This window comes from Mus caroli, chromosome 3 (genome assembly GCF_900094665.2).
Source record: "Mus caroli chromosome 3, CAROLI_EIJ_v1.1, whole genome shotgun sequence".
NCBI lineage: Eukaryota > Metazoa > Chordata > Mammalia > Rodentia > Muridae > Mus > Mus caroli.
This window is the reverse complement of record NC_034572.1, coordinates 57,506,313-57,523,835: the sequence shown is the minus strand read 5'-3', so window position 1 is coordinate 57,523,835 and position 17,523 is coordinate 57,506,313. Positions and strand designations below refer to the sequence as shown.

The 17,523-nt window shown below is 39.7% G+C and overlaps 1 protein-coding gene across 6 annotated transcripts in view; it reads left to right on the top strand.

The window, feature by feature from the left end:
* The window catches only part of Plch1 (phospholipase C eta 1), a 202,778-nt gene that overhangs the window by 34,812 nt on the left and 150,443 nt on the right, over positions 1-17,523 (top strand). Inside the window, exon 1 of one of the 6 annotated variants that reach the window (XM_029475580.1) lies at positions 7,238-7,649. The exons of 4 other annotated variants lie outside the window; for them this stretch is intronic. In XM_029475580.1, coding sequence (XP_029331440.1) covers positions 7,607-7,649 — 43 coding nt within the window. In that variant the 5' untranslated portion in view covers positions 7,238-7,606. Of the gene's footprint in view, positions 1-7,237; positions 7,650-17,523 lie in introns of those variants that run through there. One more of the 6 variants, XM_029475577.1, reaches the window with a different exon arrangement.

Here is a 17,523-nt window from a genome sequence, read left to right as displayed (position 1 = left end):
TTTAGATTGTCTGCATATGGCCAGGTGAGCAAGGAATCTTGACCGTTCTAGGCCCGTGGGTTTGAGTACTGGCTCTGGTTTATCCTTCATTGCAGTAGAATTCAATGCTGTGGGGCCATCTTTACCTAGGAACACTCAACAGCCCCAGCTTTTGTGTCTTTGTAGCTAAGAAATTATAATAAACTGCGTGGGGCAGGATTCTGAACTTTGCAAGTAGAGTAATATAATCTATGTATCACTTAGATCTAGTAATGATTTCATTCTCTGCTATTTTATAATTTGGAGTGTTGACTATGAATTCAAAAGATGCTTAGACCACTTCATATCTTAGGATACATATTTTAAAGTCACTTCTATAAAACAATAGATGCACAGCTTCTGTGAAAGATGGCTCTTTGAAGTAAGCCCTTTCTTTGTCTATGTGGGCAAGTGTTCAGGTCCTCCTGAGTTATGTTGGTCAGGGACAGATGGTTGTTTTCCAAGGACAAACAGCTAGTGTCAATCTTTTCATTGGTAACCTGTGTTAGAGACTTTTAAAATGATATTTGTTTTTGCTTGAGCCTGTGAATCTATCTGAGAAATAACGCTTTTATGTCTCCTATTTTGATCTCGTTATATTTCTAATTCCTTCTCCCTTTGCTGTTTCTCTTAAGTTATATAATTCAGTGAAGATATTTAATATTCGGCATCTGTAGCCACCATGTTTCTGATACTAGCAATATATAGTTCTTTCTTGGCTAGAGAATATATTCTGCATGTGTCATAATGCTAAATAATTTCTAAATTATATTAATATGAAGGGGTAAATGTTATTGGTTTTCTATTTTATAATCATTAGTATTCATGAAAATGCAATATTTTTCTCTTTTCTTCAAGGTCTTTAACAAAATTAGCTTTTATAGCCATTTTGTGCTAGTTGACTATCAATGTAGAGAACAAATGAAGCAGAAAATTAAAATACTTTTGATGTTTTAACTTTAATATTAATCATTAATCTGTACCTCAAAGCTACTCCTATCATCGATAACTTTAATGCTTCGGAGAGTACTTCTTGGTTTCTTTTTAAAAAACAATCTATTTTTATTTTGTTTATTTTATGTGTATGGATGTACATGTGCATGAGTGTGTACCATGTGGTGCCCCTGGGACTGGAGTCACAGATATGTGTGCGCAGGGAATTGAACCCAGTTCAAATGTGGGTAAAGTTAAAGGTACCTAAGGTAAATCTCCTTAGGTTTTAAAAAAATCTTCTTATTTTTGAAAAATTCCTTATCTAAAAGGTTTATTTTTGTTTATTTATGCGTATATGCACATCTCTGTGTTACATACATGTGTGTGTGTGTGTGTGTGTGTGTGTGTGTGTATGTGTGTGTGTGTGTGTGTGTAGGTGACTGTGGAAGGCTAGATCCCTGGGAGCTAGAGGTACAGATGGTTGTGAGCTGCCCAGGGTTGGTTCTAGGAACCAAACTCAGTTCCCCAAGAGCAGCAAATGCTTTTAGTTGATGAACTATTCCTCCAGCACCAAAGATTTTTATTTTTAAACCACTTTATCTGTCTAAGAAAACATATATAGGAGAAGAAAAGCACCACATATATAATTTAAATTTTTGTTTTGAAAAGTTTTGTTTTTGTTTGTGAAAGGGTAGTGTTATGTAGCCCAGGATGGTCTATAATTCATAGCAGTCCTCTTGCCTCAGCCTTCTGAATGCTAGGACTACGTGTGCACCATCAAGCTGAATAAAATAATTATTACTTATTTTTTAAGTGCGTATGCATGTGTATGTATATTTGTGTTAGTGTGTGTGTTTCTCTTTCCACTATTGTATGGGTATCAGGGATTGAGCTCAGGCTATCAGGCTTGCATTGTTGGTTGGCAAGTGCCTTTTCCTGATGAACCCAAATCTTGCCCATCCAAGTTTTCAGTTTTTGACTTGCCTGTTTATATAGGAGCAAGAAAATTCCAAATATGGAGTAAATGTTAGGCTTCCTAAATCCTACAAGTTCTTAAGATTGGAAAAAGCTTTGAATGAGTGTAGCCTTGGTACCATTCTCCTTTTGTCATCTTGAAGTTGTGCTCTAGTTGTGGGGAGGACCCAAGTTTTTGTCTTAAAACAGAGTAGTAGATTATGTATCCAGTTCTGCGTGTAGTAGTACTACATAGTAAGCTAGGAACTTTACATTTGTTATTGTAGGCACTGTTGTGGATATAGAAACTGAACCTTATGGAGAAATAAAATAATTTGACTGATGTTGTTGAGCTACTTGGTGGGACCCAATTCTTTCCAATTTCCTATCCTATGGCTCTGACATCAATTCCAACAACTCCATACCATTTACCTCTTCCCATGGTGCTTAGTTCTTTCTGATTTAGTGCTGCCCGGTGGTTTCTCTGTCCCTCTGTGGTACCACAGGTCTCTATCAGAAACTCCTGGGCTGAGATGCAAGTTAGAAGTTTGCTTGCAAAGTGTCAATAAATGACCCAGTTTGATTCCAAGGGAATGCTATAGCCTCCTCTCCTCTTCTGTCAGATTTATGGAGAAAAGACTGGTCTATGGTCCTTCTCTTATTTATTCTACAAGCTAGAAAGATCCTAGCATTTGAGAACTGCTTTCATCCTTTGGCGTCTGGAGCCTGCTTTATGCTACAAATCTTCCTGAGAACCTAGGAAAATTATCTGCATCTGTGTTCTGGTGGCAAATTTTTAGGATCTCAGGACTTTCTGGTCCTGATCACCCTTCTGAGTTGTTGGGGGCATAGGTCAACAGAGTAGTCACTGTCCTGCATAGTTCTTATTGCTGCTGTGCCTTACCTTCCTGCCATGGTGTCATTAGAAAGAACAGAAAATCAATTAAGACAGTCCTGAGAGAATAAAGTCCTGAGAATAAGGAGAAGGTGAAGTGTTGTGATCTGGAGGAGAGATGCAGCCACAAACATTGAAATCTGTAAAAACACAATGCCAAAGCTGCTGGACCAGTCATTGCTATTTCAGCAATGGTAAGGGAGTCTCATTTTCTTCTCAGAAGGGCAATTTTAGGTTAGAGATTGAGGTACTGCACTGGGACTATGAGCTGTGACATACTCACATAATGTAAAATTATTACAAAATTATCAGTATGGTTTCTTTCTTTGTTTTTTCTTGTAGAGTGTAGTGGTAATTAGTTAACCACTTTGTGCTCCCAATGGGTCACATGCCTGAGAGCTAACTGAATTTGTGAATGAAAGACTTTACACACACACACACACACACACACACACACACACACACACACACACACACCATACACACAGGCATGCATGCACACACAGGCACACATGCAAGCATACTCAGCAGTTAATTTTAATATACCTTGACTAGCTTAAGGGCTGGGCAGTTCTAATCCTCCTCTGCTTACAAAGACTCCCCTCCTGCACTCCTGAGTTAACATCTTTTAAAATCTGTTTTATCTCTGCTACCCCAAACACAGTGGAGGAAGTGACCCGTGTGGTTCTTCACTAAACCCTTCCTTTAAAGGTCACATTTTGTTGTGATAGCAATTTTTCAAGGCACCATGAACTAGGCCTTTGAAAGGAGTGACCCTTCCAGTCTTTTGGAAAAGTTTTGGCCCTTTAAGCCAGCATAGAAATGTATATCTTAGAAGTCTGGGGTTGTGGTAACCAAGCAGCCTCAGAATTTGGACCTTCCTAACCAGGTCTTGATGTTGAGTGGCTTGATGAGACTTACAGAAACTTTTGTGTATATTGATGTTCAGTGAATCTGGTTGGCTTTGTTTCTTTTTTTGTTTGTTTGTTTCGAGACAGGGTCTCACCATGTAGCCCTGGATGGCCTATAATTTGCCATGGAGACCAGGCTGGTCTCAAACTCACAAGAGATCTGGCTGCTTTTTCTTGTCCCCTGATTGAAGCTAGGATTAAAGTGTGTGCTAACACATTCAGCCTCTGGGGTGTTTCCAGTGCCACTTGTATGCAGAAAAGCTGTATTGATGGAGACTGTCAAGGTTTGTTATAAATTGCCCCAGGTCCCATCAGAAGTTCCTGTGAGGTGATTCGATCATGATACCACACACATCATCAATATTTGGGGGCAGAGAGTATCGTGAGAAAGAAAGTATTGGAGACTTTCCTTGAAGCATATAGCTTCTTCTGGACTTTTCCTTTTTTGTTTTTTTGTTTTTTTCTTCTGGGCTGTCAGGGGGTGGGCAGCTTTCTCTCTGCTTTATCCTTCTACATGTTTCTGTCTTGCTGTAGGATTAAAAACAGTGGAGTCGCCGGGCAGTAGTGGCTCACACCTTTAATCCCAGCACTTGGGAGGCAGAGGCAGGTGGATTTCTGAGTTCAAGGCCAGCCTGGTCTACAGAGTGAGCTCCAGGACAGCCAGGGCTATACAGAGAAACCCTCTCTCAAAAAACCAAAACCAAAAAAACAAACAAACAAACAAACAAACAAACAAAACCCAGTGGAGTCAGCTGACCAAGGCAACTTTCCGCCCTTTGAGGTGTTTTTTGTCACAGCAATGACAACCTAGTGTCTTTTACCTTTCTTTCCTTCATGACCCATATTATGCTCTTGGGATCAGTCTTCATGTGCAGTGTCCTCAGGAAACATTATCAGACACCAGTTTGCATTATGATTGCTATATATTTCCATCCTCATTGAACATACCCATGTAGGCCCTGTTTAACTGGCTGTCAGCAAAGATGTTCTGGGCAGTTAGTATTACTTGCCTTTCAGTGGACTCCGAGATCTTGGGTTAGAGCATGAAAAAGATGGTCTGATTTAAGTATTGGGTGTGGGTATGATCAGTGGTTAGTGTGCTGTTTTAGCAGGAGTGTGGAGACTGGTACCACTAACGTTTTGTTCCTAGCTTCCCCACTCCTCGGTCTGGTTCTTCCTCTCAGCGAAGGAGGAAAGGGGCTTCTGCATTCAAGGCAAAGTTGCATCTCAACCGCTGTTGGGGCAAGTTTGAAAATCTGCCTCCTGAAGTTCTGAGATTCTAATTAAAGTTTGAGCTCTTAGGGAAGATTTATATTAATTTATGTCACTGTCAGCAGCCATTAGAGATTCCCACGTGACTACCTGTCTTAAGCTAATTTACACTCATAGAATGGATGGGAGAAACCTAAGAAGTGCATGTTGAGTCAAAGTCTGGCTATTTTTATTTATATCTCCATATGCATTTGAAACATCTGAATGCTAATAGAGTTTTCACCTCTCTTGAGACACCACCAAATGCAATTTGTTTTATGTGCATTATATGTGTTCACTAAATGTGAGTTCTGGGTATCTTCCAGAACCTGTGAGCAAAATCCTGCCTTAGGTCCCAGTTGCTTTCCTGATTTGCTTGGGATGAGTTTTACCTTGAATTATATTGATTGACACCTTTATCATCGCCCGCACAGAGCCTGTAAATTTTTATACTAACCTATAAATTTTAAAGTGGAATAGTCAATAAATGTTTCAGAAAACAATGAAGACATCTTATTTTAAAGCCAAGAGTCTTGAAGGCGAGATCAATAAATCATCAATGAGATGTCACTTCAAAGAGGCTTGGGCTGAAGAGTGGTTTATCTCTGTCCAGTGGAATGTCGCAGAATTAAATATGGGTGATAATCCTCAGCCTGTTTAGAGATTTAGATGCTTTAAAATGGGTAGTAGCTGCTATCTATTGATATATGTCAGGCTTTTAGTGTGGGGACGCCCAAATAGTTTTTGTTTTTGACAGAGATGAACTGTGTGTAGGGTGTGCTCTTTGATTAGAATGTATACCCAGATCTGTCCAGTGATAAGGAATGGGTGTCTAACAGGCCCTCCTTTTAGCTTTTCTCTGCATTTGTTCAGCAGTCGTTGGGTGGAGATATGCATTCCTTCAAGTCTTTGCTTGTCTTTTGTATAAGATGAACCTGTGAATACTCAATATTTTAATTAGTCAAGAAGTGTTATTATTTCTGAGACATCTCAAGCTTTGGTATGCATCCTGTATTCACAGTTGTGGTTGGTTTAAGCCTTGAAGCCTGTTGCTTTTCTGCATGGAATTTCAAGTAGAATAATAGTGACAATGATCTTGCTATTCTAAAGTCTTTATGGATAAATTCTCACTGGAACATTTTGAAGTCGGATGTATTAGTCCACCAGTTGTGCAAACTAAGAAGCCAAGGAACAAAGAGCTTAAGTAATTTTCTGAGCCACACAGCTAGTTGGGGTCAGGGAAGGTTTGTACATAGACCTCTGAACTCTTCACTGCTATTTTGTATAATAGTGTATTGGATGTATGTTAGGTTGAGTCTTGCAAGAAGGATATTCTGATTATGAGCACCCAAATACCTTTAGCCTTCCAATGAGATTCTTAAGATAGTGATATTTGCAATCACCAACCCTTAGAGAAAGGGCTGCTGGTGGTAGAGGCACTGGGGTAGCAGTCTGGGCTGGATGGCCCTAATGGGAATGTAGCAGGAATCAGCTCTGTTCTCTACATAATTGACATCCCTTGCAGGGGCCACAAGTGGGTAAGGTGAGTTGGAGTTAGAGAGGAAAAGATGACAATAGGGGTTAGTCACTAGAAAAAATTCTGAGAGTAGTAGCATCAATACTCAGGGTCAAGAGACCCAATTCAGATGTTTGAAAACAAGACAATAAATACATTCTATGTATCCAAAGGAGTTGATTAAACTTTCATATATATATATATATATATATATATATATATATATATATATATATATATCCATCCCAGGGAAAATGGTACTATAGTAGTAGCTTGTTCACTAATTCCTGATTTCTTCAGACCTGTGGTATTTACCTTGTGATTTTTTTTTAACCATATGGCAGAGATATAGCTTCCACTGAATAAATGTTTTGAGACTAGCCTCCTTCCTTTTAAGTTGGAAACAGTCTAGTCATTTCTGTAACCATTGCTATGGTTGTGTGGAATAAGGCAAAAAGCCATAACAATTTGAATAAATGTGCACTTGCCCAGACTGGAACAAAAGTAGCCTATGGTGCAGAAGACAGTATGCATATTATTTCTTAATGGGAGTGTTTGCCTCTGCTGGAGTGATGTTTGTTTCCAAGAGCATGCATATAGTCTGTGTGTGTGCCTCTACGTGTCTCTGTGTGAGCATGTTCATTTTCTGCATTCAGCCTGCGTCACTCCTATGGTAATCAGTATCTCCCAGTGACCTCCGTAGGTGAGGAGGGTTTCTTTGATGGTTAAAGACCTACGGTTCCCAGACATTAAATGTGCATAATGCCTTCAGGGCATTAAACACTGCACTCCCTAAGCATGCACGTCTCCTAGTCTAAGTAGGCACAGCGCCTGCATTCCCACAGTAGCGGCAGGCAGAGCAGTTGCTTCGAGTGTGCTTATCTGGCTGCACTCTTCACTTTAGGACAAAGTTCTACAGTCATCTCATGGATTTCTTTTCTCTACATTTTAAAACCTGGGCTGTGACGATGTCATCATGCCATCAGAGGCAGCATGAGCCAAGTGCTTGGGGCTGCTAAGGATTTTTTTTGCCTTCTCCCCTTTTGGAGATGTGTATCAGAAAAAGGCTTTGCCTTTAGAGAAACATTTTATTGCTTTGGCCAATAATGTGTAGCAATATTAAATTTAATGGCAGACCTTGAAGTGTATAAAAACTTAAGTCCAGAAAAAGGTAAGACTCATGCTACTAATTTTAAGGTAAGTTAATAGCTCTGGTAAAAGGTGGCAAGTTTTATTTCACATTTAGTTAAAGATTTATTTGAATTGCTGATTGACATATTTGAGATGTGTATTTTAATCTTAATTGAAGAGGTGTTTTTGATTAGCTCAAAGTGGTTTTTGCTTGTAAATGTGTATTTGTACAATGGCAGATGTGCTTCCTGACAAATTGAAAATGCATCATTACCATAAAGTGCTCTGTGAGAAAATAATTTGTAGTCTTAGGTTGTAGTCAAGGACTATAAATCAAGGACACAGACATGTTAAAAATTTCATGTGTTTGATACAAACTGTTGGCTTTGATTTACGTATTGTCCAGTCCTATTCTCTTTGAATTACGATAGTTATATTTTAACTTTCTACAATAATATAGGGAAGTTATTTCTAATATTTGTCAATTAAAGATAGTCAAGCTAGAGAAAACGTTTAGCTTTTTAAAATGAAATGGCACGAGTGCTCAGCATAGATAAAATGGAGGCAGAATCCAAATAGAATGTTTGGAGAACCTGTGAGCCCCAGGGGCTTAAGGAAAGTAGGATTCGGACATTCGGAATGTAGGGAGATTGTTCTTCATATTGAAAGAAGTGCTGCTGTCTGCTCAGACAGAACAAGTGACGTGTCAACAAATGTCTTCTAAGCCATCTTCAAGTTGAAATTCCTGTGTCATCCAGATTACTGAGGCGTATTGACACAGATGTAACTTTGCCGAGCCAGTGCTCTGTTTAGGAGCCAGTCTGGAGGTTGTTGCTGGCCTGTGGGACTCACTTCAGCATGCTGTGCTCATGCTGCCAGCCCTGGTGCTTGCTCTTTATTCAAAAAGATAAATTGTCTCATCGTTGATTCCTTCATATACCTGAATATTTTAACCCTGAAAAGGAATCTTTATTCAGAAATCGAGTAGGGATGGGTTTACTTGATACTCAGGTTGTCCCGGTGATTCCCATATAAAGTTGTGCAGTCATGTGTTGAGTAACTCTCTTGTTTGCAGGGTCTGAGTGACAGGCTTTGTGTCACATGCTGTTAAGATTCCGTAGTTTAGAACTGCCATGGCAGTAATAAGAGTGACTTCTGTTCCTCCCAACACATACTGTGATCTCTAAGATTGAAGTCCACATAAACTCTAATTCTTAAACATCAAAGATGTTTGGTTATCTTTTCCAGTTATATAAACTTTGAGAGATAATTTAAGGTGTCATTTTGGGCTAGGTATTCTCAAATATAGACAGTCTCACTAGTGTTTTTGTTTTATTTTTTTTTAATTAAGCTTTTTGGTGTGTTACTTAAAAGATTTTTTTTAATTTATTTTAATAATTTGTTTTTGCTAGGCAAAATAAGTAAATAAATAAGTAAAATCTTCACTGAATCCATCTGTTTCAGAAATGTCCCTGTTGGTAGCAAGGCCACTTTTGAAGAACTATTTCTTATAAATCCTAGGCCAGTTTTAACAAGGGCAGCTTAGGTTATACAGTGTATGTAACATTGATAGAGTCTGAATTCTCCTGAAGTCTAAGTTGCCTTTTTAAGTAGTGACATCAGAGGAAGTGGCTTTAGTTGACGGGGTTACAAAGTTGAGAAATGTTCACTTACAGGCAGAAAGATCAAAGAGACCCAGAATTTTGGTGGAGGAGCTTCAGTTCTTAAGCTCTCTTATTAAATGTCAAATGCATATTTGTACATTTGTATTTACATGCATATTTATTTTATATTTGTATATTTGTGAATATGTATATTTGTATTTGTTGCATACCTAGAAAATTATTGTTATATTGGCTTTGGATATTGGTTTAAAGTACTACTTTGCAGAGCAGTAAAGAGGATTATGGTGCAACATCCCTAAAAATACTTGGAAAGTGGAAAAGGACTGTAGACATAGAAGACAATATAATGAAGAAATAGGAAAATGGGCAACAGGTGACATGCGATGGTTCATTTGGCAAAGGAGCCTGCTGCCGAGCTTCACAGCCTGTGTTTGACCTCCCAAACCCACATGGCGGAAGGAGAGAAACAAGTCCTGGAAGTTGTCCTCTGACCGCCACTCATATACTGTGGTACACACATAGACACATGCATGTGCGTGTGTGCACAAGTGTGTATGTGTATGTGCGAGAGAGAGAGAGAGAGAGAGAGAGAGAGAGAGAGAGAGAGAGATTATTAAGGATAATGTACATTTCATCTCCTTTAATAGAAAGGAAAGAAACTATTTCTTCTGGGGATACCAATGAACAGCACTTTGACCTTGAACTTGAGTACCATCTGGTAATTTTCCCTGTGGCTTAGTAGCCTGCATGCCAGTAGTATGCACTCTGCGTAGCATGACTATAGAAGGGCAAATGTCAGTGTAGGAACAAGTCCTAGATTTCTGGAGTCAAGAGAAAGCACAGCAGTGTTCCTCATCCATAAACAGATAACAGGCATGGAGGCTACACATCTTTCTCTTGTAAACACAGAGCAAATCTGCAGTTAGGACCAAGTCTTCCGATTTCTATTGCAGATGGACCTGCCCTTTTCACTTGATCAACTGTTGACTTTTAAGATATGCGAATTGTTATGGTATTTGTGATGTCAGTTATGTTAACACCATTTAAGCTCCTAGCCCTAAACTGCTATTTAGGGATAGGAAAGTGGAACATCTTGGAAGATTCTTCTTAAAAAAACGATTTCTTAGTATTATTATTAGTATATGTGTGTCTGTGAGTGCAGGCATACCACAGCACACATGTGATTCTACAGGACAGCTTTCAGGAATCAGCCCTCTCCTGTCACACTTTGTGGAATCCAGGGATCGAAGTGACATTATCACACTCTTCCTGCTGATCCATCTTATCCTTCCATTTCTCCCCTTAAATATTATTTGTTGTCTTGTAGCGTTATTATCTGCTCTGCTAATAGTGAATTCATACTATCAATAGTGACATAGGGGGTTCTTGTCAAGGCACTGGCTAGGGGTATGAAGATGAATGAAGTTATTTGCCCCTTACAGGACCTGCTGATCTAGTACACAAACATGCTCAGAGCCCCGTGATAGAGTGGGACCTGTCACAGGAACTTGAGTGTGGCAAAGTCAATATGAGATTTTTGGGGATGATGTTTAACTGAGCTTTAATAAAGAATAAGGAGGATTAAAATAAGGAAGATTGCAGCAGGTGGAATGCAAGGATGGGAGCTTAAGGAGTACTCAAGGCTGGGCAGTAGAATACAGATACCCGGGTAGAGTCTAGTTTTAGAAAGAGTTCTCAAAGCAAATTAGAGCCCGTCCTGGTTGAGATTACTGTCACTATGATCAAACATCATGACCAAAAACAAGTTAGGGAGAAAAGGGTTTATTTGGCTTACAGTTCCACATTGTAGTCCATCACTGAAGGAAGTCAAGACAGAAACTCAAAACAGGGCAGGAATCTGGAAGGCAGCAGCTGATGCAGAGGCCATGGCAGAGTACTGCTTACTAGATTGCTCTCTATAGCTTGCTTAGCCTGCTTTTATACAGAACCCAAGTCTAGCCCAGGGATAGCACTACTCACATAGGGGTGGGTCCTCCCAATTCAATCACTAATTTAAAAACATGCCATACAGGCTTGCCTACAGCTGGATTTTATTTGGACAAGTTTTCTTAACTTTGGTTCTTTCCACCTAGGTCATTTTAGCTTGGGTCAAGTTGACCTAAAACTACTCAGCACAGAGCCCAATGATGGAGAGAGAGGGGTTGAAGACCAGTAGACTACCTCTGGTGCTTAAGGAGTAGGCAAGGCCAGGTATTAGAATAAAGACCTGGTAATCCAGGGTAAGGAATTTAGATCTTTTTCTCTTTCTCTTTCTCTTTCTCTTTCTCTTTCTCTTTCTCTTCCTCTTCCTCTTCCTCTTCCTCTTTCTTTCTCTTTCTCTTTCTCTTTCTCTTTCTCTTTCTCTTTCTCTTTCTCTTTCTCTTTCTCTTTCTCTTTCTCTTTCTCTTTCTCTTTCTCTTTCTCTCTCTCTCTCTCTCTTTCTCTTTCTCTTTCTCTTCTTCTTTCTCTTTCTCTTTCTCTTTCTTTTTCTTTCTTTCATTTTAAAGGTTCTTATCCAACATTTTACATGGGTTCTGGGGTTTGAACTCTGCATTGGCAGAACTTTTACCACTAAGCCATTTCCCTGGCCCTCTTCTTGCTTGCCCTTCGTAAACAATTTTTTTTACCTCTTTTCATTTGCTTTTCTATTCTAGCTGAATTTTAATTTTTGAATTGCTTATCCAGTTCCATATTTAATCCAGCTGAAATTGTTTTTTTTTCTCCTTATTGAATTGAATTGAATTGGATTTATAATTAACTGAAGGGGGATAGCCTGTAGATATTATACTTTCCCTTTCAGAAAATTTATATTCTGGAAATTGCAGGAAGATTATAGAATTTGTTGTATTTTAGGTTCTCTTCTTCTTCTTCTTCTTCTTCTTCTTCTTCTTCTTCTTCTTCTTCTTCTTCTTCTTCTTCTTCCTCCTCCTCCTCCTCCTCCCTCTTCTTCTTTCCCTTTCCTTCTCTGGCTAGCCTAGAACTAGACCAAGCTAGCCACAGACTCATGACAGCCGTGCTGAGAGCCCGAGATTATAACTATGAGTCACCACATGTGGCTAAGTTTTCTTTTCCTAAAGTTTTCTTTTGTGCTTTTTCTAGGTAGGTCGCCCAAATCTATGGTTTCTTGTATTTTTATGGCTTCTAGTTGGTATTGCAAGTAGATTTTTTGAATGACATTTTATTCATTTATTTTATGTGTATGGACGTTTTGTTTGCAACTACAACAGGAATCTCTTGTAGTTGGTTGTGAGCCACTATGTGAGTGCTGACTTGAAGTCCGAACCTCTGGAAGAGCAGCCAGTGCTCCTAACCACTGAGCTGTCTCTTTAGCTCCAATGAACGATATTTTAATTTTTTTTAAAGAAGTTGATTTTCTCAAAGAACNAACTCCTCGTTTGGTTAATTCTTTGAGTAGTTCTTCTTGGTTCCACTTGGTTGATTTCACCCCTGAGTTTGATTATTTCCTGCCGTCTACTCCTCTTGGGTGAATTTTCTTCCTTTTTTTCTAGAGCTTTTAGATGTGTTGTCAAGCTGCTAGTGTGTGCTCTCTCCAGTTTCTTTTTGGAGGCACTCAGAGCTATGAGTTTTCCTCTTAGAAATGCTTTCATTGTGTCCCATAGGTTTGGGTATGTTNTGGCTTCATTTTCATTAAACTCTAAAAAGTCNTTAATTTCTTTCTTTATTCCNTCCTTGACCAAGGTATCATTGAGAAGAGTGTTGTTCAGTTTCCACATGAATGTTGGCTTTCCATTATTTATGTTGTTACTGAAGATCAGCCTTAGTCCATGGTGGTCTGATAGGATGCATGGGACAATTTCAATATTTTTGTATCTGTTGAGGCCTGTTTTGTGACCAATTATATGGTCAATTTTGGAGAAGGTCCCTTGAGGTGCTGAGAAGAAGGTATATCCTTTTGTTTTAGGATAAAATGTTCTGTAGATATCTGTTAAGTCCATTTGTTTCATAACTTCTGTTAGTTTCACTGTGTCCCTGTTTAGTTTCTGTTTCCACGATCTGTCCATTGATGAAAGTGGTGTGTTGAAGTCTATTATTGTGTGAGGTGCAATGTGTGCTTTGAGCTTTACAAAAGTGTCTTTAATGAATGTGGCTGCTCTTGCATTTGGGGCATAGATATTCAGAATTGAGAGTTCCTCTTGGAGGATTTTACCTTTGATGAGTATGAAGTGTCCCTCCTTGTCCTTTTTGATAACTTTGGGTTGGAACAGAATGAGTAAGAGAGTACAGGGTTCCCCAGCTGCTTTTATGGCTTCCCATAAGAAACCTTTTTAGTCACTTGCCACCCTTTTATGGGGCTTTGGGGTTACAGGGTACCTTCCTATGTCTAAACTATAGACTTGCCCACTTGCAGCTTTTGATTTTATCCTTTTCTTTAGACCTTTTCTATGGTAGATGAGGCATTTACTCATCTGCACTGCTTCCACAACCTCTTTTGTTACTTCACTGGCTGATACACCCCTTCACTGACCATCAAACCCCTTCACTAGCCCCACCCCTTCATTGGTCACCACACCCATTCTGTAACATCACTGGATGCCACACCCCTTCACTGACCACCATAGTCCTGTTACTTCACTGGTTGCCTTTCTGTTCCTTTAACACTTCATTTACACTCTCACTGTGTGTGCTGCACCCCCAGACCCCTCCCTTATACTTCTGTCTCCTGCTCTGCCAACAGGAACCCTTTACCTAACACATCTAATGCTATAGCATCCTCTTTGCCTCTTTAAAATCCTCCCAGCGTCTCTCAGTATGTATTTCATTCTTTTGTGTTCAAAGTTGTTTCCCTGTGTTTTGATCACAGGTTGACTTTTAAAGAGTAATTTCAAGAAACACGGTTTACATCACCATGTCATTGGCACACATCTTATGACTATATTAATGGCCACAGAGAGATGTAATTAGCTAAATTACTTAAGGATACTGCCTTAGAGGATGGCATATAAGGAAAATGACAGATTTTGGAGAATTCTATAGCAAATGACAAATCAAATTCATTATATACAAAACTAAGTATTTTGATAGCTAGCACTCTTCATGGTACCTCTGTGAAGTACATGCAGTTGTTATCTTTGTTTCTGAGATGACAAATCTGACATGCAGGCACACACAGGGCAAACGTGAACTTGCCCTAGGCAATACTGTAATTGGTGGAGCTGGCACTTTAATCCTGCTGCTTGGCTTTGGAGCCTGGATTTACCATTTCCTTTCCTGTTGTAGGGGGGTTACTGCTCTGTTTGGAGACAGTCCCATGAACAGGCGGGAGCTATGGATTGCCTTCTTTTTAAAACTTCCCTGCTCTTTTGGCTTTTGGAGGTTCAGGGTTCCTGATTTATTTGTCCCTGTTAAAGGGTTATTTTGACTGGACTCAGAAGTTCTCATTAAGGACAGACTCTTGACAGTCTTTTCCTGAACTTTTTTCTTTGGCTTCCTTCATTCTCTTGGGCAAAATTGTAGCACATTCTTCATCATCCTACTTATTTGTTTGTTTTAGTGATTTTTTTCCCCAGAGCAACACGTTGGCCTTTGTGTTACAGGGTAGTGGAGAAATAAGATGCTGAATCTTGGGTGCTTTGGTCCTGGGTATCTTACCTTCTTTGTTTAAGGGCTTTCTGACAACATGTTGAAGGACACAATATTCTTTAGAAAAGCCTTCAGATCCTTCTAGCTACTTTGGACCCCAACATCCAAGGCATACTAGGATCTGTCCAGTTTTAATTTTCTTTACTTTTTGTTTTTTGTTTTTTGTTTTTTTTCGAGACAGGGTTTCTCTGTATAGCTCTGGCTGTCCTGGAACTCACTTTGTAGACCAGGCTGGCCTCAAACTCAGAAATCCGCCTGCCTCTGCCTCCCAAGTGCTGATATTAAAGGTGTGTGCCACCACGTCTGGCCCTCATTTTTAATTTTCTTAAAACAGCAACCAAGTTTATCTGGGCATAGTGGCATAAGCCTTTATCCTAGTCCTTGGAAGGCCGAGAGGCATGTTGATCTCTGTGAGTTCAAGGCCAGCCCAGTCTACAAAGTGAGTTCAGCTAGGAAAGCCAGGGCTACATACAGAGACCATGTTTTAGGAAAACAAACAAACAAACAAACAAACAAACAAACAAACAGATAAGAAATAACACCCAAATCAAGAACACTCAGATTGGCATACACAGTGCATCTTTAAACAGTCTTATGCATCCTCTCTCCAGTTCTTTTTGGTTAAAAACAAGAATGCCCCTTACTCAACAGCAGATGAATTCTGCCATGGGTCAAGAAACTTGTGCTTCATGGAAAAACCTTGTTTGCACTAATCAGACCATACAAACCTGCTTTCTACCAAGAGCATGAGCAACATTTCTCATTGAAAGTATGAAGCTTGGTTCACCTGATTGGGAAGGAGATATTTAGCATTATTTTTATATGGATGATGGCCTAGGAGGCACCATGCAAAAGAGCTCTCACTATCTCAGTAATGTCACCTCAGTTCCTTTTTGGGTGCCTTGCTCCCCATTGCCACAGGATTCCTTGACATTTTTGAATAAGTGCATTTGTTAATGAATGGGGAACAGAAAGGAAATAGCAGGTTGCATAGCCGCATGCAGGGAAACAGCTTAAGGATGAGTAAGGTGGGAGAGAGGTGTGTGGTTTTTTGTATCCCTCTGAGGACATTGTGTGTCTTTAAGGGACCAAAGGAGAAGATGATAAGCTTTGGAATGAATAGGTGATGTTAAAGAAGTACTTCAGGAAATAAGATCTGAAAGTGCAGGGAACAGCAGGGAGGCAAAAACCGGAGAAAGGATCCTGCGGTTGACTGGAGAAATTGGTCTGGGGGTATCAAGGCCATGAACCCTAGTCACTGCGGCTTTGACAAATGATCCATTACTTCTCTAATTACAAGTCAATAGAACAGGAGCTACCCGGATAGAACTAGAGTTACTTCAGCTGTCACTTTGAAGAATGGCAAATGATTGCTTCTATTGATCTGTTTAAATGCTATGTCATGGTTATAGATATGTGTGACATAAAGATTTTGCCTAATCCAGTGACCTGTTGCTTATAGTTTTTCTTTAAGATGGATGCACTGTCTCTTTTTCCAGGGAAGATGTACAAAGATAACACCAGAGAGACCATGTTAGCAGGGCCTGTCACATCCCCACTAAAATGTAGGTTCAATAATCAGTAGAGAAGCAAAAAACCATGGTGAGGTCAGCTATGGGGGGTGGAGGGTGGGGCGAGGGAACGCTGGCTTTGCCATTATTCACTTGATTTCTTTTTGAAACTGTTTCTCTAAGGCCATCAATCCTCATGTGTCGTTTTTCATCCAATTTTTAAATTCATGATTTCACTCCAAAGATCTGGAGTTATACCCCATGAGATAGGACAGTAGGGAGAGGCAGTCCGAGGACACGGCGTAAGGGCTAGGATTCATGGTGCCGTGGGTGTTCAGAAAAGAGGTCATGGCTCAAATATCTTTACCTCTTAATTTTCAAAATGATTGGCCACCTCTCTTTCTCTGAGTGTGTCCTAGTTTGCAGTCATTCACAACTCCTTTCATAGTCTCTTATCTGCTTAAATTCTTAAATGCCTGGTTCTCAAAGAAGCAGTGATGGAAGCAAACTGTGCAGAAAGGGGATAAAGGAAGAATGTGATAAATGCAGACTGAAGCCACCCCATCTTTCCATGCCTCTATTTCTTTCTGCTTTCTGGGCAAACATTCTTGTTTTATGATCTCTCTTTCATGGACGGTTCTATTTTATGCTTTTGTTTTTGCTTTTTTTTTTAATACCAATTTTTCCCAATCCGTATTATTTTCTTATAAAAGTTAAACGTAGCTACGTGTGGTTTATAAAATTGGTACTCAGTAGTTGGTGCCACCCAGGTTTGACCTGAGTTAACGTTAAGGTCTTGGAACCTGCTGTTGTTCTTAAGCTGTGTATAATTAATAACAAAAGCAGAGCGAGACAAATATTGGCAGGCTAGGCAGAATCCCTGAAGTTCACGGAGAACAACTGTCTAGTTACTGTTTTATTGTTGTGAAGAAACACCATGACCAAGGAACTCTTATAAAAGACATCGTTTAATTGGGGACTTGCTTACAGTTTTAGAGAGTTAGTTCATGATCATCGTGGTGGGAAGTGGGATGGTAGTTTAGAGCTTTACATCTTGTTCCACAGGGTGAAGGGAGAGAGAGAGAGGGAGAGAGAGACAGACAGACAGAAAGAGAGACACAGAGAGAGACAGAGAGACACAGAGACAGAGAGACACTAACCTGACCCTCAAAGCCCA